Consider the following 24,683-nt stretch of genomic DNA (forward strand, 5'->3'; position numbering starts at 1 on the left):
TGCAGAAATGTGCAGAGAAAAGAAGGAAACAAGCAAGGCCCCAGTGCTGCCATCCCACACGAGCCCAAAGGAAAAAGAAATCACCGCATGGAGCACTCTTTAAATTACTAGATTTTAATAGCCATATAAATCCCCTGAATACAGCAATCTGTGGCATATGAGAAACCATAGAGATCCAACATTTTTTTCTGCCTTTTACCACATAAAACTATCCATGATTTATTTTTTTTTTTTAAATCAACTCCTGTAGTAGAAACAATAACCAAGCAATTAACATCAAATTTCTAATTTTCTAAAAGAACAAACGTTTCTTCTCTCAAAAAGAGCAGAGAAACCACCGGGGAGTTTCAAATATATGTACAGGTCGTAGTACCTCGGAGCGACGGCGAGAAGATGGCTCAGAAATACAAGCGCCGGGAGCCTCGCGGGCACGCTGGAGCCACCCGTTAGTGCGACCACGCTTCCCCCTCTTCCACACGTTTCCAGCACCGTCACCACTCACAGAATTCACGGAATTCATTAAGGAGTTCGTTATTTACATCGGAGCGTTCAGCAGCACGACGGGATAGAAAAGAGCCGAGACACGCGCTCGCCCCCGCGCTGGCCGCACGCGGAGGCTGCCCGGGGGCTGTTAAGGCATCACACATGCACAGGAGCTGCTCGGGGACTGGAGAAAAAAATCCGCTCGCCAGAAGTGTAAACAGGTTTGCACACGCAGCCGTCTGCCTTCCACGCCTTTTTCTCCTGTGTTCTGCGTGAGCGACGAGGTGAGGAGCTACACGACGAGGAGGGCGCTGCGCTGGAGCACGGCTTCTCGCAGCACGGCGGCATGCAACGCGGGGGCTGGGGGCAGGGGGCACAGCGAGTCTCAGCCCTTGGGCGCTTCCCCCCTTCCTGCACTTTTATACCTCAGGTGAAGGTCATTAACAGCTATCTGCAGGTAACCGGGATAACGTGGGCTGCATAGGGAGCTTCAGCGCGCTGCATGGCTAGCGTTTTGTCATTTCAGCTCGCTTTTACCTAGGAGTAGAAAAGGTGCGGGTCCTGGTCCTGCGTCTACGAAGGTTGCTCAGAGGTCCTAGATCAGTGCGTCAGTAGTGCTATAGGTTCGTGTTAGCGGTGGCTCTGCCTGCCTCAGGGACTTTGGCACGTTCACCACGGTTTGTACAAGATCCCTGAGAACTCATCCATGCTTCGGTAGGGTTACGACTCCCAGGCACGGCGTCGGCCCCGTCACGCCTGCTTCTTGCTGTTGCCCGCGTTGTGCAGCAGCGCCAGGAACTCCAGCATGAGGTTCGCCGTCTTCCGCGGCCGCTCCACCACCACCGAGTGGCCGCAGTTCTCCAGGATGGACACGTGGCAGTCCGGGATGGCGCTCGCTAAGAGCTGGGCACCAGAAACATCCAGGACCTGGGCATTGGGTTAAAAATTGTCACCACCACGGAGCTGGGCTTTACTGGTCACAGTAGAAACCCTGCTGGAGATGCCCTGCAAGCTCAGGCAAGATGCTGAGCAGGGACGTGGTCCTTGCAATGCCTTTGGGGGCTGGGGCCATGCTCTGCCCCCCTCTCCAGGGCTCAGCACTGGGTGCCAGCCCATTCCTTCACATGCCAGTGTCTTGCCCCCTTCCCCACCCTCCAAATCTCTTCGCTCCTCCCCCTGTAACTGCACAGACACCCAAGGAGATGGAGCCCCACACTTCTCCCTCGCCGCCTACCCACGGACCAGCACAGAGCAGCACATCTCTCCCCAGTTGCCAAGACAACTCTGCTGGCTCGTTATTCCGCACCAGCCTCGGCAGCGTTGACATGGGCAGGGATGCAGATGCGGTCCCCAAGAGCCCAAAGCCAAGAGGTGTCTACGTACCTGGTCCTGCTTGCCCCAGATGACCTGCGTCGGCGCTTTGATCTTGCCCATGTTCTCCTGGAGGGAGTGCCTGGACTTCTCATCCACGATTTCTAAAAACACTAGGGTGGGTGGGCAGGGGGAGAGTCAGTCCTACGTGGGAGGCACTTTGCAGGCAGCCCCCGTAACACCAGTGGGAACCAGCCCATGGGCAGGGGCGATGGGGTGAGCCCCGACGGGCTGTCCTTACAAAGGTGTGACAGAGTCATCCTCCTCCCACCCCACCTCCCCACGGACACCGGTAGGAATTGGACCAGCTGGGAGGACGAGGGCTGAGCAGCAGCCCCATCACCCATGCAGCCCCAAATCCACTCTCCCCTTGCTCCCAAGGGCCCTCAGCACAAGAACGTGGAGCCAGGGCACCAGCCCCGGGGGCGCAGCTCTCACCACGCACTTACATTTCCGATAGAAATCGTTGTGTGGGATGCGGACGTCAACCAGGCCCTGGAGGATCTGCAGGGAGAGCACAGAGACCTGCCGGTGGGGCCGGGCACAGGGCAGGCGGCCAGGAGCATCGCTCAGCCCCAGCACGCCCGGCTGTGGCAGGGCACTAAGGGAACACGCCTTTCAGCACCAACTATTTCGGTCTTTTATGATGCAAAATGGCATTTTTCCTCCGATGGCTGGCAGGCTGTCTGTCTCAGCCATGACTCTGCTTTTCTTCCTTCTTTTATTTTTTTGCCAAAAAAATTGGTTTTGGCATTATCTTACTGGTTTTTTTTTTTCTTATTCTCCAATCTACTCATCCCAGATTTCCTAAGGAAAACCAGCTAAATAGCGAGCCCCTTGCCAAGTTCCTCTCACCTCACAATGTGATGATTAACATCCCCATTGCTTCTGCTAAAAAAGCAACAAACAATCCCCCTCCGGGCCAGACAATAGCCTTCTTCTTTATTTATTTAGCGCTTCCTGCCAGCCATATTTATTGAAAAACACTTGTACATCCCAGCCCACTGCCCAAGCTCCTGCGTGCCTCACGTGGGGATATTTCAGCTGGTGCTGCCTGAGGACAGGGCGAGAAGTGAGCTCAGAGCTGGGCAGAAGCAACCCCACTCCCACCCCAAAATCCCCTTCTTGCTCCTCACCTGCTGCGGCACCTTGAAGCGAACGTAGGAGCAGAGCTTCAGCATGTCAGCCATCTCCTCGGGCGTCGAGGGAATTAAAGGGATCCTGTCGATGCACTCAGACTCCTGCAGCTCCCGGAGCTGCTTGATGAACTTGCTGTCGTTGGTACTCGGCAGACCTGGGCCAAAGGAGAAGGGGTGCACAGGCTGAAACCCACACGAGACGGGTTGGTGCTACAGGAGATGTGTAGCCCCTCTGCCAGGGCTATTCCCAAGGGGCTGGAAATCTGGCAGCAGTGCAGACCCCGCAGAGGGGTGACGCATCCAGTAAGGCAGGAGGCATCAGCCAAAGCCCCTCCAGAGAAGGGAGGAGTGGGGCTCGTGGGGGCCAGGTGATGTTTTGCTTTGCTCCATGACTGATTTCTCATCTTGGAGCTGATCCGGTGCAGGAAGGAGCTGCTGGAGCAGCACAGCTGCAGCACAGCCCCCGGTGGAAGCCCTCTGCCCCGCACCCATTTGCCCCTGGCTCAGCTCTAGCCGTGTGGCACAGCAGGGCAAACTCCAAAGCCTTGACCAGCGATCTGGGCAGGGCTGGGATTTCCTCCTGTGTGCTCTGTGCCCTGGCAGCGTGCTCTGCCAGAGAATTTCAGACTATACGTATTAATTATACCCCAAATTTTTGCACTAACAGGCAAGGTCTGCTTTGCCCTCAGCACTGCTCTGGGCTTTTGCACCAGCTCCTGCTTTCTCTTTTCCATTTTCCCCCTCCTCGTGTTACATACCCGCGGGGCAGATAAGAGTCAGGCTGCAGATGTCCTCTGGGTACTGCGCGGCGTAAACTCCAGCGACGTTCCCACCCATGGAGGTGCCGACCAGGTGGAAGGGCCTCTTGTTCAGCTTGATGCACTCCACGAACTGCACGGGGGCAGAAGGAGCGTAGTTAGGGCAGGGCAAGAAAGTTGTGGGGTCATTAGAGAAATTCACCTCAAAACCTTGAGGCCAGTGGTCCTGGCAGCGAGCAGGAACACGCAGGGACCAGCATCCCTCACATCCCTCACGTCCCCAAGTTGCTTCAGGCCAGGCACAGCAGGAACACAGCACCAAGAGCATCAGTGCCAGAAAATCACAGGGCAGGCACAAGGAGTGAGACCAGGCATTGACAGGGCTTTACCTGGTGGATCCTCTTTGCTTGTCCCATAATGGAGTAATCGTCCAAGGCCGAGCGGGTCGTGCCCTCGTGGCCAGGCATGTCAACGCACACCAAGTGCAGGTTCTTGGGGAGGAACTGCCGGAACAAAACGGGGGTGGTTACACCGCTGGGGAACTTCTGGGAAAACCACGGAGGGAAGGATGGGGGCTGGTAACTGCAGTGGGAATGGTTTTTTTTGTTTGTTTGTTTGTTTTGTTTTTGTTTTGTTTTGTTTTTGTTTTTTTCCTTCCAGCAGCCCTCGGTTACTCTTGCTGTAGAATAAATCTGCTCACATACCAGGAGTGAAACACTGAGAAAACACAGGCAAGACTCACTACCACTCTTGCCCTGCACGTAACAGGGATGCAAAGGATCCAACAAACACTGAGCACGGAGCTGGGGGTACTCCTGGCACCTTACAGACACCATCCCCCAGCATGCGTGCAGCCGTGTGGTCCCTGCACTGCCCCCAAGCCCAGAACCACTGATTCCCTACGCAGTGACAGAAGGAGCAGAACCCCACCTTGACTATGGACAGCCACATGTCCTTGTGGGCTGAGAAGCCGTGGAGCATCAGGATAGACGGCCGGTAGCCAGGTCTCCCTCTGTAGGAGTAACAAAACTGGTAGTCTTCGTAGTTGACGTATCGGACCTGCATACCCAGTGCTCGACGCCAGTACCTGGAAACGAGGAGAAAATAACTCCAGGAGCAAGGCAAGGCCAGGGCATGAGAGGACCTCTTCCCCATATGCTATCTCAATGATCTTTAAAAACGTGCTTACAGCCACACAAAGATCAGAGGCGGCCGTCCCCACGCAGATGATACCAGCCTGACCCCAAGGAAAATGGGGCTGTTTCTCTGAGAGCAGATGCAGACAGCTCCCAGCAGAGCAGGCTTGCAGCCTGGTGAAGGATGATGCAGTGAAATTACCAGCCAGAGGGGACCTGGGCAGAGATTATCGGTGACACTTTGGACACATGATGTGTACGTGCGGTCCGGGACTGAGGAGCAGGCACGGTTTCTCTGCATTTCCCCTTATGGCCAAAAGTGACCCTTATCAGGGCAGCTGCTGGGCGACTCCTGGCTGCCAAGATGCTTCCAGATGCTTTTGTACACGATATCAAAATTTACACGAGACACAAGAGCAAGGTCACCAACACTGCGCCGGGCTGTCCTAGCTCTCTGCCCACTCAAAGCTTATGCATAGCGCAATCCTCTTTTATCATAATCCCTTTTTTGAGGGAGTTAGGGGGACTTAGGCAGCATCGTGGCCGTGTGCCGGTCCTACCAGGAGAAGTGAATTTCTCCCTGAATAAGTGTCTTAAGGGTGCTCGCCTCAAAGGCACCGGTGTAAACTACCGATGGGCAAGATGATAACATTTTTAGCAACTGATCCCGATGGATCAATTCAGCAGACGACGAAATAATCTGCGCAAAGCTGAACTGATCCCCTGCAAGGTGTTAACAGGCTTAGTGGCAGCAGCTAAACCGATTAACCCCGCGGGGAGCAGAGGCCGGTGGCCCCGGGTGCCTCCCAGCCCCCATTAGCGGCGGGGGGGCCACGATCAGCCACCGAGGTCCCCGCGTGGACCCGTGCCATGGCAGCTGAGGATGTGTGCAGCAGGGTTAATGAGAGGGAGGAAAGTGAGAGATGGGAGAAGGGAGAGGTGTCCCGGGATGTGCCACTGCTTTCTCCCCTCATTCAGCCCTCGAAGGACAGCTCCCAGCCGCTTTGATCAACGTGCTGCTGGTGAAGGGAGCTCAGGAAGATGGCCTGGATGGCCGAGCAGTGGGGCAGGACAGCGGCCTGGAGGTGGCTTTGGTCGGGGACACCCGCGAGCAGGACTGCAGGAGCCACCATCTGCCACCAGCACGTGCCGGCAGCCCGTGAGGGAGGCCGGGCGAGACACCGGGACCAGCCCAGAAGAGAAGGGGAGAACGGGAAGAGCCCCCTCCATAACTGCTGGTGCAAGGAAAGGCCTTGCCCTCGGAGCAGATCCCAGAGCAGGAGGGAGCGGGTGGCCTCGGGGAGGCTGTGAGGCCCCCAGCCTGATGGGGCCGAGGGCAGGAACAGAGATGCTTGGCCCGGCCACGGCCCCGTCCTTCCTAAAACACCCGAGCCCCCGCGCTGAAATGCGAGCAGCCGGAGTAACTCACTCACCAGTAGTAGATCCGGATGAGCGCCGAGGGCCAGAGGAGGAAGGAGGCCACGAAGGCCAGGATGGGGATGGCCAGGGTGCCGCCGGCGATGACGAACATGTTCAGCACGTCCAGGTCCATGCTGCTCCTCACGGCCCGGCCCTACCTGCGTGCACCGAGTGAGGGTCAGTCAGCCCTAAATGACATCTCCGCGGCCAGGAGAAGAGGAAAGTGGCAGCGCAAGAGGCGAAGGAGAGCAAAAAGCAGAGCAGCAAGGTGTCTTTCAGTTTTAAAGCTCAATATTTCTTCTGGCTCCTGAATGATGTCTACTGCAGTGTTATCCTCTCAGAGAGCCCATCCCAAGGGGGCAATAAGCCCCCAGATGGGCACGGACCAAGGCAGGGTTGATGGGGTTCAGGTTTTGCAGGGCCTGGCAGACCCACCAAACGCAGCCCCGCACCCATGAGATGCTGGGGGCCCCACAGGGCTGCCCCCACACCGGCTCCACGTCGCTTTAGGGCGCCCAGCTCCCACCCCCCTCCCCTGCCCGCTCCCAAATCCCCGGCACACAACCACTGACCTAGAATTGGCGGCTTGAGCTCAGCTCCAGACTCATTACCGCTCCGCACAGCCACCAACTAATCAAGGGAGCAGAGCCTATTAGTGCTCTGGGGAAGTGATGGAAGAAACCTGGCAGGGTGCTCTTTGGCCACCCGCCCTCATCTGAGACAAATTCATCCCCGTCCCTGATACGGCACCGAAATATCCCCGTCCTTCCCCCTGCCCTAGAAGCATTTTGCCCTTGCTGCCATTCCCAGGTCCCATCCCAGCTCCTGAGTGTCCTCAGGACAAAGTCTGCGGCAGGTATCGCTCACAAGGACAAGCGTTCAGGCAGCTCCTTGCTCCGCTCTCCTGACCATGGGCAGTATGGACATATTTTTCTCATTAAGGGATTAAACCCTGTTACACACACACACAGAGCGTTTAATTCCTGCTGCTGACCAACATATGCCTCGTCCGTTTCCTTGGTGCTAGCTCTTTGGTCACAGTTACAAAACAAAACATTTCCAGCGCCTCATCTCCCCTCCCACACCTCTCCTCCTGCCCCCCACGTTTCCCCCCGTCAGCGCAGGCAGGGTATTTCTGCTTCCTTTAACCGTCGTGTTACGCTGTGAAACAGGAACCAAGACACCACAGTGATATCCTCTCCCACACCGACACCGTAACCCTGAGTCACATTAAAAACACAAATTGCATATGGCCGAGATACAAAGTTTAGAGAAGCTCTGTAGCAAAATCCAGATTATCCCTTTTCCCCAGAGAGAAAAGGGAGTCACGGAAATTTGGCAAATACAGTAAATATTTGCATTAGACACCTCCTTAACAAAACCAAACATCGGTTACTTCTTCAAGCCTCGACAACACGCGTTATTTGTTTAATTAACATTTTCTAGAAAGACCTTTGTTCCCTGTGCAGCCTGCCCGTAAGCCCACATTTTCTGCAGCGAGTCCACCTTGTGCCCGGGAGCAGGGCTGTGGCACCCAGACCCACCCGCAAGCACTTGTTGCCTTTGGCTACACCACTAAAATAGGGAAGAAATGAGGCACAGAAAGCAGACAACAACCCACAAGGACAAGAAGCCCGCAGCAGGGTTGGTGCAGGGACCGAGCACAGGCCAGGGGCCACTGCCCCCAGGTCACCACCTCGGCTCCCCCACCTCTGAAGCTCTTGGAAAGCAAAACACCAAGGGGAGAGGCGTTGGAAAGCCCAGCTTACTCTGCAGAGATCCCCTCCTGCTCCTCCTCTCGGCACAGGTCCCGCTTGCTGTGGGTGTCGGCGGCGCCCGCAAGCACTGTCAGAAGAGGAAAACCAGGTTAGGAGCTCTCCTGCTTGCCTTCTTTCTGACCCTGCAGGCACGGAAGGCGGCCACTTCAGGGTATTTAAGGAAGCGGCTCCCCTTCCAGATACATCATCGCTGCCTTCTGACCAACCTTTCCCCTCTATGTGTAAATATGGTGTTTTGTGCAATACGGCGCTATCAGGGCGCCCGCTCCGAGCAGGACCAAAGTGCGAGCTGCCGGCGGAGCCAAAAGGAAAGCTGAGCAGTGCAAGTGTGGGGCACAAGAGGATGGCAGTGATAAGGCTGAGTTCGTGGCAGGGCACAGGATGCTGAAACAGGGCCCGGCATCCTACAGCTGCTGGGAACAGGCTGAGGGATGCTCCAGAGCCAGGGGTCCGGGCAGGCTGGAGGGGTGCCCCAACCCCGCCAAGCCCCCGCAGCTAACGGGGTGACCACTGATGGATGCTGGTGACAGTCCCCAGGGTCACTGGCCAAAGGGACAAGTTACTGTAGGCAAGGTTGGAATCCCCATCAATATTTTTTTCTCTTTCAAGCCTGTTGGATCACCAAATGAGGCCGGAGAAGATCTAACGGTGCAGCTCAGATGGACATATTGATTTTTTTCAAGCCCCGTGTAAGACGCAGCAGCAGCACACGCCAGTGTGTGGGATTAGAAACCTGCATTTAGCTCAAAAGAAAAAAAATAAAACACAACACCCAAACCCACAAATGTGAAAGCAGCTCGGCTCGTTACCCAGGGAGACCAGGAGGCTTTGCAATAGGATCGGTGCTGCTCACGGAGCAGGTCTCGGCTGCAACAGGCACAGGGAGAACCTCTCTGATGGGACGAGGACTGGGGGGGCTGCACAGGGGTGCCGGGGGGCTGTGGCCTCACAGTGCAGCCTGGTTCAGCAGGCTCTGGCTGGGAAAGGATGCACCACACTGTGTGCAAGGCCGGGGAGAATTTTTACCCGGAGAAATCCCCTGTGCACACTCACTAATCAGATGTGTCAACATCCAAGTGTAAAGGTTACGGGTCCGTGCCGCGCACGCAGGGCTGCTCCCCTGCACGCTGCTCCCCGTGCCCACAGCTGCTGGTTTCTGACCTGCAGACCAACCAATTTTAAACCTCCAAACATCCAAAAGACAAGCAGCACGTTTAAGCATGCTCTAATTTTTGCTTGAAGAGTAAACATCAAGCAATTTCAAGTTCCCACTGCAGAAACAGGGGGCTTTGGTGGGCCTCAGCAGCTGAAACAATGCCCCAGGAGCTCTGGCACACCACTACCCAGGTAGGAAAACCCAGCAGCATGCAAATGAACATTTCCCTTGGAAACCACCTCCCCCCTGCCAGCCTCAACACCCAGCAAAACACCACTGATCATAATCTGTGACACCCCTAACATTACAGCTCCTCAGAGGGACATTTCACAGCGTGACCTTTCGGACACCAGTCAGGGTGCAAATATAATTTCAGATCTGTTGGTATTTGTATGATCTCTGTCCATCAGCCAGCTCTCTGTCTTAATCCAGTCTCCGGAGGGCTGGGAATAGGAAATGTGCCCTTTCACCTTCACTTATTTATAGACGGCAGGAATGAGATCATTATTTCTGCAGCGCCGCTTCATAAAGCGCCCATCTCTGACCCACTTGCATCTGCACGGCGCGGCTCGCCAACGTGCGTGGGAGAGCCCCCGGCCCCCGTGCTGCACCCGGGGACAAGCCATCGGCGTCACCACCAGCGGCCTGGGGACAGCCGGAGCCGTGCCACCAGCCAGCTGCTGGCTCAGGAACCCATAACGGGTCTGTCCCCACGCCAGACCCCGCTGCCGTCCCCATCCCGCTGCACACACGGATGCTTTGCACTGCTCATGTCACGAGTGCGCCCGAACTCAGCCCCCCCCAGGGATGGGGTTGGGGTGTTGGGGGCCACCTCCTGGACCCCCCTGCTGGCACACAGCCCCCCCCTACATCTCCACACACCCGAAACCTGCCCCAGCACAATGACGGCATCCTCTAGGCAGCGGTGCCCGAGCAGCATCACCGCTCTCCTCCCCTTCGTGCCCTGCTTCCCGGTTATTAGTATTATTATTATTTTAATTTGAAAGCAAATTCCTTACGATTTTCAAATAAATCGTTAAAAAATGCCTCTCGCCTCCCAACCAAGGCCTTTCGCCTTCTCCCCCAGTCTCCTCCTCCCTCCCCGCCTCCCTCAACACCAGGGCCGGGAGGCACCGGGGAGGGAGGTTGGGGAGGGAGGTTGGAGAGGAAGGGGGGGGGGGGGGCAGGCGGCGGAACGGTGCCCCCCGGCCCCAGCATTGCCTCCATCAGCTCCTCGCCCCCCCTCCGCTTACCGTGCCGAGCCGAGCCGTGCTGCAATGGCAGCGCCGGGCGAAACGAGGCGGCTGCGCTGCGCTGCGCCCTCCCTTCCGCGCCGGTACCGGCGAGGCTCCGCGGGGGCGCAGCGGAGCGCACCGGCGGTGATGGAGAGGCGGGGGGGGGGGGCGATGCAACGGGGAGGTGCAAAGGGAGCTGCAGTGGGAGAGGAAAGGGGTTCAGGTGGGCTGGGAATGGGGTGAAATGGGGTGCAAGGAGGGGATGTATTAGGGGTGCAAGGGGGGCTGCAGTGGTGCTTCAATTGAGTTGTTTGGAGGGGGTGCGATTGGGTTGCAGGGGGGGTCTCCGGGGGATACAATAGGGTGAAAGGGGAGGATATAGCGGAGTTGCAATGGGATTGTAAGCGTGGTGCAAGGGGCCATGCAATAGGGATGCAGTAGGGGTGCAACATCACAGGGCTTCCATGGGGGTACAAGGGGTACTGCAATGGGAACACGCAAGGTGATGCAATGGGAGGGCAGCGGGGTTACAACAGGTTGCAAAGGGGCTCCCAGGGGGCTGCAATGGGGTGGGAGGGGGCTGCAATGAGCCTGCAGTGGGTACGGTGCAAGGGAGGCATGCTGGGGACATATGGAGGTATACAAAGTAAATACAGCTGGGGTGCAAGGGGGGTGCAGTGAGGATGCAGCAGAGATAGAGGGGTTGCAATAGGGCTATCGGAGGGGATGTGGTGTGGTTGCAGCAGGGTTACAACAAGCACGTACAGAGGTGGATGCAATGGGTTACATCACGGATGTCAACGGGATGCAGCACAGTGGCTGCAGGGATACAAGGGCAAAATCCAGAGCTGCACCCTAAACAGAGGCGGCACAGCCCTCTTGCACCAGGCCCAAAAATATGAGATAATTAAATTGGAAATAACACCAGCTCCTGCAAGCACAGCGCATCAAATTCTCACCGTATCTGTGCTTTGATAAAGCATGTCCCTTTGGCCTGCCTGGCTGGAAAAGCTGCAAGAACTGGCGCACACAGCCTTACGGGTCAGAGTTTACTCCAATAACCCAAAGCTTTTGATACCATGAGCTGTCAGAAGACATTCATCGAACCAAGTACAGGCAAGTTAAAGCAGACATGATCCAGCTGTGCTGCCAGCTCAGGATGGTGTCAGTAACCAAAATCCTGGTTTCCGACTGGGCTGGTGAAGCCAAGGCACAGCTGTTTTAGGGGTTTCATTTAAAGGAATTCCCAGCCAAGTGAGGCTAAGCAAAGAAGAGCTCCAACTAAGGTGACCTAAGCAGACATGAGTCATTTTATGAGTTTCTCAGCGCTGTTTGCATCATATTTGTTTGTCCACGCCTGCTGTGCCAGGCACGGGGCTGGAGCAGCCCGAGGCACCTCCCGCAGGACACGTGCAGGCAGTGAGTTACAAGGGGGGTGTTTGGTGCAAGTCACCTGGCAGGAACCCCCTGCAAACAGCCGTGATGAACCGCCACACTTAAATAGAGAAGCTGAAACAGAAACTTGCAATGGTTTTGTGCTGAATCATGGTGGGAGCTAGCTGGGAGCCCACGTACCCTGTTCTGGCCTGCTCCAGCAATCCCAGCACTGGTGCTCACGTTGAAGACTGGTGCATGCACTAACCTGCCCTGTATGCCTGGTGTCTCCTCTCAGCACAGACACAGCCTATTTTGGCAGCTGAACAGGATGGGGTCACCCCCATCTCACCCCATGGCTGGTGGTGGTGTCTCGTAGCCAGGTGCTGGCCGCCCCCTCCCTCAGCCAAAATTCCTCATTCCTGGTCCCAGCATCAGGAGCGGTGCGCCCCACTGGGGCAGGAGCACGGCTGTGATGTTGTGAGGAAAGGGGCAGATGACTTAGCGTGTAGTCAGAAATAAAAACACATTTCTAAATCAGAATAGCCACAGGATTGCAGCCAGGAAAAAAATAAATCAGAGTTGGCTGGCCTTTGCCCTCAGAAAGGAGGCAGCAGGACAACCACAAACCATCTTGTTTCCCATAGGAAAGTGGAAACTCTGGCTGTACCCAGGCCTGGGGAGCTACGGATAACCAAAGCTCTGGCTTCACCAAGCCGGAGAGCAGCACTGCTTCACCAGATAAAAGGCTTCCACGCTATTTTCCACCGCTGGGTCACGCATCCGCAGAGAGCACGGCGCGATTACTTGCAACCACAACAAGCAACCGCACGCTGCTCCGGCGATGTGAGTCACCTTCCCAGGATGAATCCTCCCTGCCTGCTCCCACTCACCGCACGGTGCTGCCAGCAGCCCCAGGGACACCCCAGGACCTGCTGCTGGCAGCCTGTAATGACAAGCGGCCAAAATGCAGCCCCGAGGCAGGGGCAGGCTCCCGGCTCAGCCCCCAGCACCTTCATCGCACCACCGGGGAGCACGGCAACAAGCGTACCTGGCTTCCACAGCGCGATGAAGCAAGGGTTTTAGCAGCTTTGAATAATTTTTGACTCAAAGTCGTTGCACACATTACACGAGTTTTAATTGCATGTTCAACTGCTAACGATTGCTGCGTACTAATTGTCACAAAGGGAAACTTGCTTATTTGGTGGCTGCAACACCTTTGTGTCTGCGTACTTCAAAGCCCTGTCTAATTGCCACGTGTCGAGGGCTTCCTCCAGGGTTCAGTTCAGAGCATCTCCAGTTCTGTGCCTCAGCTCCACAGCCTTGCTCAAGAGGCTGAAAACATGACGAGGCACTTTACCTGCAACTGCTTTCGCCAGCAGGCTTTCCTGCTATAAATCACTACTCAACCAACACCAAGCTATCACGTTTAAAGGAAAACCCTGTCAGAGCCCTGCACAGCAAGGAGCTGTGCTCCAGCACCTTCCAGACCTGCAAACAGGCTGAGCAGGGAAGGAGCCCCTGCTGACTCCAAACAAACACCTTTCACCTTGCACAGCTCCTTTTCACCCCCAGCTAACTCTAGATTCCTGCAGGGTGACGTGAGGACAACCATTTGTGTTACAACAACATTAAAATCCCTTCCCAAATGGCCATATTTGGTCTGCAGCCTGGTTGTGAACTTTAGCAACACAGAACAGCCTCGGCGCTGTTACTGATTAACTTGAAATTCCACGGGGTGACGATAAAGCACTGCCTGACAGCTGTGGTAAACCCAAAGGCCCTCACCAGCCCCACTCGCCCAGTGCCACCAGTGAGCACAGGCCGGCTCCTGCTGCCGGCACACAATGGGATGAGGCCTGGCCCGCAGCTTCCTCCCCGTTGCCCCTTCCAGTAGGGCTCAGGAAGCATCAGAGTGGCCAGTCCCAGCTCTCCAGCAGGGAAAACAAAGCTGTGAGTGCCCCACACGGCAGCCAGAGCCGTGACTGAAAGGAAGCGTCTGCGCCTGAGGGGTGAGGAGGCTGCTCCAGACATCCCGTGTCCCCGTGGGGACCCCAATGAGACATACAATGGACACATCCCACCCCACCCATCCCTCTGCACCTTCCTGGGAAGGGAAGATGATGGAGAGCTGAATTGCTGCTCCAGAAATAGCAAAGCCCCAACACCTGCGTGGTGCAGAGTCCCACCAGTCTGACCTCCTGCCCCCAGCTGGGGGAGGTTTTATGGGAGGGTGAATTAGGGAACGGCCTGCAGCTGCTGCTCAGGTGGAGGTGGCATTTTCATGCCTGCATCCCTCAGGGCAGGGCAAATAGAAAAGGAAAAGCATCCCGTAGCAAAGCAAAAAGGATGTGTATATCGATGGCCAGCATCAGGGGTGTTTGTCACCCTTGTGGTGGGTGGCAGGGACAGGTACGGCACCTGTGGCAGGAGGTGCTCTCGTGCAAGTCCGGGACAGCCCAGAGCTATCAAAGGCTCACGCTGCAGATTACATCTTGATACAGAGCAGAGTACAAGACCGAGCAGTAAACGGAGAGATAAAGCAGTGTGGGAAGGAGCAAGAGCCACCCAGTAATGTCGTGTTGCTGTCACCTCCACAGAGGGTGACGCCGGCCGCACTTCTGATCAGGTGCGGCCTGGAGGGGAAAGTGGAGCTGAGTCAGGCTCTGACAGCAGCCGCCCTTGGGCAAACACAGCTGCAGGAGGAAGGGCACCCGGTTCAGGGCTAAAACCCTCAGAGGCACCACAGCCAATGTTTTTGGTGCTGGGGTAGCACGAGCAGGCCTGGCGTGGCGTTTTGGTGTCTCGAACACACACACCGAGGCTGTGCCCACACCATGAGCATCACAGGATGAGGCGGGAGGCAGGTTCACCCCCACCCCGAGCTGCTGCTCTCCCTCCTCGCTGCCCAGAGCTGGGAACACAGCAAATCTTTCGTTCCCCAAAATTGCACACAGCCATCTGTAGCCTATGAGCTTCCTACTTACCTCCTTTAAAACAAGGCTACTCCTGAGCGTGGAGAGGCCCTTTACATCGCTTTATAATTTACTGTTTTCCTCTGGAGTCTGTCCTGCCCAAGCAGGGTCTGAAGGAGAGAAAGGAGCTGGGACAGGCTTGCTCCTGTCCCTCTGGTGTCCAGGACAGTTCCTGTTATTTCTGACCACAGCACAAACCTGTTTAATTAATTAGATGGTGATTAGAGCTAGTGCTTCTGGATATGGCATTAAGAGGGGCCCGGCCGCCCTTCCCCAGCACGTGGCCGTGCAGGCAGGGCAGGGGCGCACTGGGGCTGTGGGGCTTTCTCAGGAAAAGCAGAGAGGATGTGAAAGCACACTAACAACCGAGAGAAAAATCCAGAACACATAACACCATCTCGCCTGACTTCTTGTTATACCTCCTGTCCCATCCACTGTGCAGCACGGAGCCGAGCCGCATGCGGGCTCCTTGGGCCAGCAGCCCAGGACTGGTGTTTGCTGGGGACTTTGGGGCTGGGGCAATCACGTACCTGCCCATTACTGAGCTGGGGCAGCTAAACCAGGCCAGAGAAGCAGAACAAAACATGGGCACAGTCAAAACCTCCACGATCAGGGTATCCCCCCACTATCATGTCTCACTGGAGCTTTTGGTGCCCACCACTAGCGCCCTTTAGGAATCCCCATCTCCCCACCGCTGCCTCCCAGACCCCTTCACCACCAGCCCCCTCCACCTCCTGCTGCTCCAGGCTCACCCAGGGAGCCTGGTCCTGGCCCAGGCTGGCCCCAGCTGGTGGCCAGGGCTGGTGGGAACCCCATGGTGGGTGCCCCCCATCAGGAGGGGTGCTGGGGGCCGGCAGAGCAGTTGTCTCTCTAGGATGCAGAGGCCAGCTCAGAGCAGCCGGTTGTCCCCAAAGGGCAGAAGTACACAGTCTCAGCGCTGCCGTGGGAGATGGAAGTGAGGGAAAGGAGGAAATGGCGATTCCTGTTCGTGTTTTGGATTGACAAAGCTGAGCGTGGGTTTTGACCTCTCAGCTGGCTGCAGGGGGACGGATGCACAAACACACACACACGTGTACACACACGTGTATATATTTATAGGCACGCTCCCAGCGGCTCATTTTGTCCGAGGCCCTGAAGATGTTGCTCTTTGTCTTGTTCTCGCTCTTCTATTTCAGCCCATCTCTGAGCCTAAAAATCTGCTCCTTCAATGTGAGGTCTTTTGGAGAAGCAAAAATAGCCAGACCCGAAGTCATGGATGTCGTGGTAAAGGTACGTTCATTTGCCTGGGGGATACAGATGTGGAGCTTTCCAGGGGCTTCTTATCCGCTTAATCTCGCACTTCATTTATTCATACTTGAATTTCAAGTAAAAGAATGAGTGAATAATTGAAACCATTTATACTGTTAGAGTGAAAATCAAGCCTGCAGTTCAGCAGGGCATTCACAGTTATTTTAGCTTGCGTGAGAGTATAACAGAAACAGCATTTGCTATTTCCTTTGGAAACTGAGTTAGGAAAAGGATGAATTTTTTTGTGCACAGTAAAAATAGCTTTTGCTTTGAATCCACAGAGCTTTGTTTTGCAATACTCTATTTACCTTGCTCATGTGTTAATTATTCTGAAATATCCTTGCCTAATTAAGTGTATTCTCAAGATAGCAGAGTATCATCTTGGAGTGTGGTGCAAAACTGAAAAACCTGAGTGCTAATTTATTTAAACAAAACCTCACCAACTTGCTAGCTCTGTGGCAGCTGAAGAGAACTTTTCCCTTTGAGTGGAAGGAGCCAGGTTGGGGACTTTCAGCCTGGAAGCACCATCCGTGACACCACAGTGGCGGAGGACATGGTGCAGGTGCTCGTAGCGTGCCCATTTGCCCCAAGCTGCAGCAGGAGGGGCTGCTGCTCTCTGTGCTTTAATCCCATCGTTGTGAACAGCTGGAGAAGAGGGTTTGCAGCAAAGAGATCAGATTTACCCTTCGGGACTGTCTTTACTACAGCCAGTGCTACGTGTGAGATAAAATAAATGATGGCAGCATATGCATTTGCTATGGTTTTACGGGATGAAAGGGACTTTTTCACACAAATACCACCTGCAAAAGTTGAACAACAAAACCAGCTCACACTGACCCTTCTCTGCAGCCCCAGAAGTGCTCTGCTCCCAAGTTCCCTCTCCCAGCTCCTGCGTGGGCCGGCAGCATCACCAAAAGGAGAAGGGCTTTGCTTGAGTCACTGCCCGCCTCCAGGACCCTGTGGGCTGTGCTCCTTCCACAAAGACTTCCTTCGCACCAGTAACCACTTCTTTCTAGCCTCTTCCTAACCCTCCAGACTTGCTTCTGCTCTTTCCTGTTGCAGATCATCGCTCGCTGCGACATCATGCTGCTGATGGAAATAAAGGAAGCCAAGAACAGGACGTGTCCCCTGCTGGTGGAGAAGCTCTCCGGGTAAAGTGACGTGTTGTGTCCCCAGGGCTGGCACAGGCACCACGGGAGGGCAGGAGGCCATGTGGCCAGGCGGGCATCCCTGTGCTGCACACACCAGCTCTGACCACAGCCTGGGCTGGATGTTTCTGAGGAAAGTTTAAAAATAAACAAACCTCACAGCAGGTGAGAATGGGGCAGGATGCTTGGTCTGTGCCCACCTCTAAGACAAATCTGTCTCCGTAGCCAGGCAGCTGGTGTCTCTCACCCAGGGCATAGGCGCTGATGTGAGACCCATGGGACATCAGCTCCTCTGCCATGGGCAGCACGGCAGTGAGCTAAGGCAGCCCCTCTCCTTCCAGCCAGACGAAAGGGCAGAAGGAGCAATACAGCTGCGTGGTCAGCGGGCGGCTGGGCAGGAAGACCTACAAGGAGCAGTACGCCTTCATCTACAGGCAAGTGTGCTCGGCAGGGGCAGCACGCCCACGGCCAGCCCCCTGCACGTCGCCCTGCCCTCCTGCAGCATGGGGACGGGGTCAGGAGGACCCCCAGCAGCTCTGCTATTCCACTGCAGGCAAAATCTGGTATCGGTGAAACAAACCTACCAGTACCCTGACACCCAGCCCGGGGATGAGGATGCCTTCTCCAGAGAGCCCTTCGTCGTCTGGTTCCAGTCGCCAAAAACTGGTGGGATGCTCTCAGAAATGTGTCCTTCTGCTGATGGCGGGGCTGGGGTGGGTAAGGGGCAGTGTCCAAGCCCCTTGCTGCAGCACCTGCCCCTCGGCAGCCCCAGCTCTGTCCGGCACTGGTGGCATTTGGGTCTGGAGCAGGTTTGCAGCAGCATGGCACGTCCTCACATCCCCAGCTCGGCCTCGGCGCTCGTGCTGCAGATGCTGCAATTACCCAGCAAGCGCCCTCTGATGTGCAGCCAAAGCAGAAGCTGTTTCTTCTTTCAGAAAAATCTTCTGGCTTCCAAGCCAGTCTCTTTGTGACTCATCGCGTGTTTAACCATTGTATTATTTCCTTTTCTTTCGCTTTGTTTTTAAGCTGTCAAAGAGTTTGCTGTAGTCCCTCTGCACACCACACCAGAGATGGCAGTACGGGAGATCGACGAGCTCTATGATGTGTATTTAGACGTAAAACAGCGCTGGGACACCAAGGTTGGTGCCACAGATGTGTCACTATAGCAGCTCTGGGACTCATTCACCCCACACAGTACTCAGAGCCTGATAACCTGACAACTGTTGACACCGAGCCCCAGATTTTGAGCATCTCTTTGATGTACGTTCATTGAGGTCTCCACCTTTTGAGCAGTAAATGTGATCCCTGGTAAAATGCCTGCCCCTTCTCTGGCTCCCAGCCAGGCAGGGATGGAGCTGGGAATGGCAGGGCTCATCCTGAGCAGCACAGCCATCAAAATCAGGAGCTCTTTGGTAACTACACTATAGCAGAGGTGCAGAACCTCCTCCAGAAACACTACCATTTTTTTTCCATACTCTTTTCTGCTCTTCCATTAATGGCCTACTGTGTGTTTCCCTGGGATTGTGAAATATTTAGGTTTTTCTTCTTATGGGGGTCCAGATCAGTGAAACCTCCCCTGCCACCAGCACTGCCTCTCCCCTGTGCACCCCAGCTCGGCACAGGCAGCAGCAGGCTGGGTGCATGGCCCCTGCCAAGCCCCAAATCGACTGCCTTTGAAATCCCTCCTGCCTTCCAGAACTTCGTCTTCATGGGGGACTTCAACGCCGGGTGCAGCTACGTTCCCAAGAAGCACTGGAAGAACATCCGGCTGAGGACCTACTCGGAGTTTGCTTGGCTAATTGGTGACAAAAATGACACCACGGTGAAGAACAGCACAAGCTGCCCATATGACAGGTAAACAGCTCACAGCCCAGCCGGTCCCTGCACAAAACACTCACAGGAAAAGAAAAAAAAAAAAAAAAAGTCATGGGAAGGTGTCACTGACTGTCAGACAAAGCAACCTGCGTTGCTTTGGGGATGGAGCTGAAACCATCCCACCAGCAGGGAGAGTTGCAGCTGCCACGCTGCAGAGGGGCCTCAGCTTTGTGCCATGGTTTTGTGCTGAGGTTCTTGTTATTGCAGTTATAATTTGAAGGGACAAACACAAAGCCTTGTTCTGCACAGCTGGTGCGATGCCTCGCCCTGCCCCGGCACACGGCAAGTCCTGCTGGGGCAGGCAGCTCCCTCGGCAGGGACAGGGCATGCAGCAGCTTGCTAGAGCGCAGGGGCAGCCAGGACTTCAACCCCTTTAACAAGCTCCTGGATCAAAGCCTGGCTTTGGGACACTCCAGTCCTCGCTGGCTTCTGTGTCCAGACTCCTGCTCTGAGCTCTGTGGTGGGTTTCGATGCAAATCATTGCACGTTGGCCTCCACGGCCAAGGTATTTGGGTGTCTCGCTGCCAAGGAAAGCAGTCGGCCAGCTGCAGCACAAAGCAGCTGCTGGCATCTCTCCGCAGCCAGCCCCGGGTGGGGACAAACCTTTTGTAGCTGTGCCTGCGCGGAGGCCACCTCCCCAGCCACCGGCACGGCTGGCGCTGGTTGTGGAACCAGTGCCCCATTCCTGTGCCCCTTGCAGGATCGTGGTCAGCGGGGAGCAGCTCAGCCAAGCCGTCATGCCGCACTCCGTCAATATCTTTGATTTCCAGGCAGCTTTCCAGATGACCGAGGAGCAGGTAGGCACAGCACAGCCCATGTGGCACCGCCGGGTTCCCTCAGAAGGGTCAATGCCACCTTGGCCAGCAAAGAGCCATCTCCCTGCAGCAGGGAGGTGCAGATACAGGCACAGCTTGGGCCATGCATCCACCCAAAAGTGATGCAGCGTGCATTTGTCCCCTCCCCAGTCCCACCAGGACACCTCCGAATGGGGCTTGGAAGGTGCTTGGCTGCTCCCAGCACCCCTCTACCTGTCTCTTGCAGGCGCTGGGGGTGAGCGACCACTTCCCGGTGGAGTTTGAGTTGAAAGCGAAGGGCGGCTTCTTTGACTGGTTAAAATCCAAGTTCTCAAAGAAGAGGAGAGGAAGAAAGAATCGCCAGGCAAAATCATGAGCATGCTGGATCTGCTCACACGGAGTGACAATACAAGGATGGCACCGGGGCTTTCAGCAGACCGGCATCGCTATACTCACAGCAAGTGCAATATTTAGCAGGAAAAAAAAAAAAGTTTGTTAAACCAAAAATAGAGTGTGAAGGTGAATTAAACCTTCAGGTTATTTTCCTGATTGTTATAAATAAATCATCTAGAAGCAGCATGCTAGACTTACTGTACCAATCACCCACATAAAGTGGTAACACAAAATGCTTCCCCACACATTATTTGTAACACCCGAGGGGCAGAGACCCCCATGTTGGCTCCTCTGCTCCCTGTCAGCAGCAGAGAAGCTCGAGAGGATCTCTCTGCATGGTGTTGTGCTTCAGGGCTGCCACCGACAGGACGCAGGGCTGTGCGTGGCACTGTGCAATGTGGAAGATACAAAACATCACTGAACTCGGGCTGCTTGGTTGGTGTGCGGAATGCGGTCTGCTCACAGCATCAAGGGCTTGGGGAAAGACAGAAGGAAAAGACAGATGGGCAGACAGCACGAGTCCCTTCCCGGCACCAACACAGCCACAGGGCAGCAGCGGTACCACACGGGTGGTCGCACTCCCATCCCACTGCCAGGTGCCCTCCCCCCTTCCTGGCTCGCAAGCCTCAGGTGAGAAGTCTTGCAGAGCTCAGATGAAAGGAGAGCAGGATCAAAATTGCAATTAAAATCTGATTCCAGCACCCTGACATGGAAGTGAGCTGCTCCCCCCCTCAAAAAAAAAAAAAAAAAAAAAAAAAAAAAAAAGTCATTGCAGCCAAAAATTCTCCAATAAACCAGATTTTAATGCTGCTTATTTAACCTCAAGGCACAGCGATCTGCTTTCTCAGATCAGCCTCTATTTAGTGCAAACCCTGTCGCACAGAAGACATCAGAAATGTGCAAATAATCCAACAGTTTGTGAAGGCAAATATTCACACTCCTTAATCCACGCCCCTCATTTTGTCTGCTGACCAGGGGAGGGCTGGCAAACAAGATACTCTTGTAGGGGAGGAAAACAGTTTGGCCTTTGTGAAAACGGCCTGTCTGGGGAGAAAGGATTGAAGAAAGAAAATAAATCTGGAGGAGATCATGCCAAAAGGGGGACAGCAACAGTCCCAATTTTCAGTAGCAATTAATCTGAAAGTGATACAGCATTTCATAAGCTCCCTTGATTAATGTCCCAGCCAAGGCAAAAGGATAGAAAGAGCCTGATTTAGAACAAATATTTACATTGGGATTTTTATAGAAATGCCACTGTCTGGCTGACAGCAGCGATGTTTCATGTGAAGGTTGAAATCAATCTAAGTCTCTGGCCTCGCATCTTTGTCCACATGACAGATGCTTTCTGGCTTTCAGAAAGAGGCAATGCACAAAGGAACAAAGCTCACTCCAGCAAAGCAATAATGGATATATTCAATCATGAAAAATATGTAAATATGACTACGCTTTACTGGAAAAGGTTTATCCTTATTTGCGACATCGAACATTATGCTTCATCCAGCATTTGAGAACGAGAGGCATGCTCAGACACTAATTGCTGCAGTGGCTGCAGCCTGGGGCATGGTGTTAGCAGATGGCACTCTGTGGATGGCACAGAGGAGGAGAATTTGAACTGCAGAGGGACATCTTCTGCAAAGAGCTGCTCCTCTGCACTTTTGGAGGACTCAGAGCAGACAGGCAGCATCGCTTCGTAACGTTGCAGAGGGGCTGGGAGGTGTCCAAAGCTTGTACAGTCATCACAGTAGGTCTCTAGATATATTCCTGTGCTTATCCCACACATTCATCAGACAATACTGCAAATATATATATATATAAACATTGAACAGTTTATGCCTTCTCTGAATTTTCCACACCAGGGGATCATTACCCAGTTTTCCCAGCTGCAGAGAGGTTTTTAAATAGTTCAAGCCTCTGGGATCCTGGATGCTCTGCAGCCAGAACAAAGCCCCTCTTCAGATGAAGGAGGCTTCTGGAGCTTTATTTATGACCAAACAGGAGTTTCACGCTAGAAATCAGAAATGGCCTGGGGAGACTTTGTCTTGCGCGAGCCAGGTCTCAGCTGAGGGCTGGGAGAGAAACAAAGAGGCTGTTCTGAGGCTGGAAGCTCTCTGCTTCCTCCACGAGGGCCTTGGCCAAGCACAAACAAAAAGCAGAGAGGGTTCAGATAAACAAAAGGTGCTGAGCCCTTTGGCCCTGGGTGAGCATCGCCTGCCTCCCCTCGGGTACTGGCAGCTGGGAGAACAGGGAAATGGGTCCTGGTGGCAGGGAGAACAGGGGGACCTACCTGGACACTGGGGGGCTCTGTACGTCCCCCAGAGCAAATTGGGGCAGAACACACCGTGTTAGAAAATGCAGTGCTGGGGGAGCATTAAGAAATGATAAATGAATCATCACCAACCAGAAAAAACAAGCTGTCACGTGCTGTTTAACGAACCGGGGTCAGCAGGGCTGGGGACTGTCCCCTCTCTGCAGCAGTACAAGCATCCCCTGCTCCAAATTCCTCCAGCACAGCGATACCCACGTGCAGCACAGCCCCTTCTTTGTGTTTACACTCATATTTGTTTTGCTTTCCCAAAAGTTTAACTGTGCATGAATACCAACAGAAGCAACTCCAGCCTGCACAGCTTCCAACGCTCCTGCTGCTTCCCTGCTCCTGTGGCAAGGGGAGGCCAGCAGCCGGCACCAGTCACCCACCAAAGCCACTCCGCACACGGGGTGTGCAGCAAGCCCCCGAGCTGCAGCCCCAAAGCAGGCTGTGATGTGCTGTCGCCCCAAGGGAGGCCAGCAGCAGAAATATCAGAGGCAGAGAAATCAGGGAGCCTGCTTTCTTGGTCATTAAAAGCATTTCCACGACCTCTGTAAGCCCCACGCCCAGGATAACACCGGTTCCTGCCTCCTGCAGGCCTCTCTCCACCCCTCTCATGGGGAGCTACGCGTGCAATAAATATTATTATGGCCCCCCCTGGTGGCACCAATATAAATCCCAGTGCTTGTGGTGCTACAGATCCCAGTATCTGCGTGGGCCCAGTGCTATATGGACACCCACACCACAGCACCGCCTGCAAACCTGGCACGGGAAGGAGACACAGCTCTGGCCACAGAACCTCATGGACCTGTACCCCCACACACGCCTCACGCAGCCCCTTCCCGCTGACCCTCCAGAGTTGCCCCCAAAATGGCCCTGGTCTCACCGTGTCTGTGAGTGAGCTGGTCACAAACCCAGGCCGCAGTTGGAAAGGTGCTGTGGTGACCATTAGGAGCCGGCCCTGCCCAGCTGAGGCAGACATCATCAGGAACCTGGGATTTTGGGGGGTCTTCCTGCTCAGCCCCCTGCCTTCCTGAGACGCGAGGCCACCTCTTCACCATCCCTCACCTGGTAGAAAAGCATGAATGCCCTCTCTGTGCACTCTGGTTGTCTATCTGGAAGGAAAAACAAGGTTAAATGCTTCAGGTGTCACGTCAAATATAGCGTCTCAGCTGTCAGCGTTTGCATGGTACTTGCTATTAGGCAGAAGGCAGATTTATAGGCGTTAATTTACATATTGGCAAAGGAGACAGAAACCTTCACTGAAATGCTCTGCAAATGCTGGTAGTTGGACTGGGACCTCCTTTCTGTGCCTCCGAGCTAGGAGGGGGCTTGGCCCCAGCTATTTTCAGTGACGCCAGATGCAAAAATCCCCCAATTCCCCCCAAAATCCTCAGGACGTTGCTGTCAGAAAGAAATATCCTCGTAACTCCTCAAAGCAGGGCCAGCTCCTCCACAGGGCTCAGAGGACTCACAGCCTTCGAGCTCAGCGTGTATGTAAATATTTGCAGTACCAAGGTCCTGCAGAAAGGCCGTTCATCATAGGAAGGAGCTGTCAAACATACCTCTGGGTCCTGCTAAATTATATTTGGCCTATCAATTTTTTTTAAAGCTCACATATATTAGCCTTTCATTCGTGTTATATAAAGAATGCACTTTAAATTCAGTCAAATTAATAGCGACACAACCATAAATCCAGCCTGATCTCCTGACATTGCCAGTATTTTTTTCTGAGCGTGCAATACGAATTCACAGCTCTGGAAACGAACCCTGCAAGCCTGGGAAACACAGGGAAGCAACAGAAAAAGCATTTTCCCAGGCAGCCCCGTGGAAGCGGGATAGCACACGAGGGATGTCTGGCAGCGGGGCTGTTTTGATGCCCTTCTCAGAGAGGGATGTGCCAGTTGGTAACACAGCCTGCCCTGCTGCCCAGCTCCATGCCCTGCCCTGTGTTAACAGTCTCACTTCAGCATCCCAGCTGCTGCCAACTTGATGCCTGTTTGTATGTAATCTCTCTGGGCAGTCTTTTAAATGCACTTAGGACATAGTTTGTTTCC

The 24,683-nt window shown here is 54.6% G+C and overlaps 2 protein-coding genes across 5 annotated transcripts; one reads left to right on the forward strand and one right to left on the reverse strand.

Moving 5' to 3' along the window:
- Nucleotides 1–93: 93 nt before the first annotated feature.
- ABHD6 (abhydrolase domain containing 6, acylglycerol lipase) lies at nt 94–10,555 on the reverse strand. 4 transcript variants are annotated; one of them, XM_068694949.1, is made up of 10 exons: nt 10,494–10,555; nt 8,076–8,151; nt 6,321–6,464; nt 4,682–4,838; nt 4,141–4,254; nt 3,752–3,884; nt 2,991–3,148; nt 2,304–2,358; nt 1,867–1,967; nt 94–1,410 (listed from the first exon to the last, which is right to left on the reverse strand). In XM_068694949.1, exons 3-10 carry the CDS (start codon nt 6,437–6,439, stop codon nt 1,234–1,236), a joined length of 1,014 nt encoding a protein of 337 aa, XP_068551050.1. In that variant the 5' UTR covers nt 6,440–6,464; nt 8,076–8,151; nt 10,494–10,555; the 3' UTR covers nt 94–1,233. The 4 variants fall into 4 exon arrangements, with proteins under 4 accessions (XP_068551050.1, XP_068551052.1, XP_068551051.1 ...); XM_068694951.1 differs by lacking the exons at nt 8,076–8,151; nt 10,494–10,555 and adding an exon at nt 7,174–7,258; XM_068694950.1 differs by lacking the exons at nt 8,076–8,151; nt 10,494–10,555 and adding an exon at nt 7,105–7,251.
- Nucleotides 10,556–15,845: 5,290 nt separating this feature from the next.
- Nucleotides 15,846–20,507, forward strand: DNASE1L3 (deoxyribonuclease 1L3). The gene is made up of 8 exons (XM_068694953.1): nt 15,846–16,093; nt 17,174–17,262; nt 17,601–17,693; nt 17,813–17,925; nt 18,286–18,398; nt 18,956–19,113; nt 19,835–19,931; nt 20,176–20,507. Exons 1-8 carry the CDS (start codon nt 15,962–15,964, stop codon nt 20,302–20,304), a joined length of 924 nt encoding a protein of 307 aa, XP_068551054.1. The 5' UTR covers nt 15,846–15,961; the 3' UTR covers nt 20,305–20,507.
- The last annotated feature ends 4,176 nt before the right edge of the window (nt 20,508–24,683 follow it).

Source organism: Anas acuta, chromosome 11 (genome assembly GCF_963932015.1).
Source record: "Anas acuta chromosome 11, bAnaAcu1.1, whole genome shotgun sequence".
In the NCBI taxonomy this organism is placed as follows: Eukaryota; Metazoa; Chordata; class Aves; order Anseriformes; family Anatidae; genus Anas; species Anas acuta.

What these genes read in the sequence shown, in the direction of transcription:
- DNASE1L3 (XM_068694953.1), top strand. Translation starts at nt 15,962, where the DNA reads ATGTTGCTCTTTGTCTTGTTCTCGCTCTTCTATTTCAGCCCATCTCTG. An exon ending in AACAGCGCTGGGACACCAAG is followed by an intron (nt 18,399 to 18,955) that starts GTTGGTGCCACA and finishes CCTGCCTTCCAG; the next exon opens with AACTTCGTCTTCATGGGGGA. An exon ending in ACAAGCTGCCCATATGACAG is followed by an intron (nt 19,114 to 19,834) that starts GTAAACAGCTCA and finishes TGCCCCTTGCAG; the next exon opens with GATCGTGGTCAGCGGGGAGC.
- ABHD6 (XM_068694949.1), bottom strand. Translation starts at nt 6,439, where the DNA reads ATGGACCTGGACGTGCTGAACATGTTCGTCATCGCCGGCGGCACCCTG. An exon ending in AAGCAAAGAGGATCCACCAG is followed by an intron (nt 3,885 to 4,140) that starts GTAAAGCCCTGT and finishes GCCCCCGTGCAG; the next exon opens with TTCGTGGAGTGCATCAAGCT. An exon ending in GACTCTTATCTGCCCCGCGG is followed by an intron (nt 3,149 to 3,751) that starts GTATGTAACACG and finishes CCTTTGGCCCAG; the next exon opens with GTCTGCCGAGTACCAACGAC.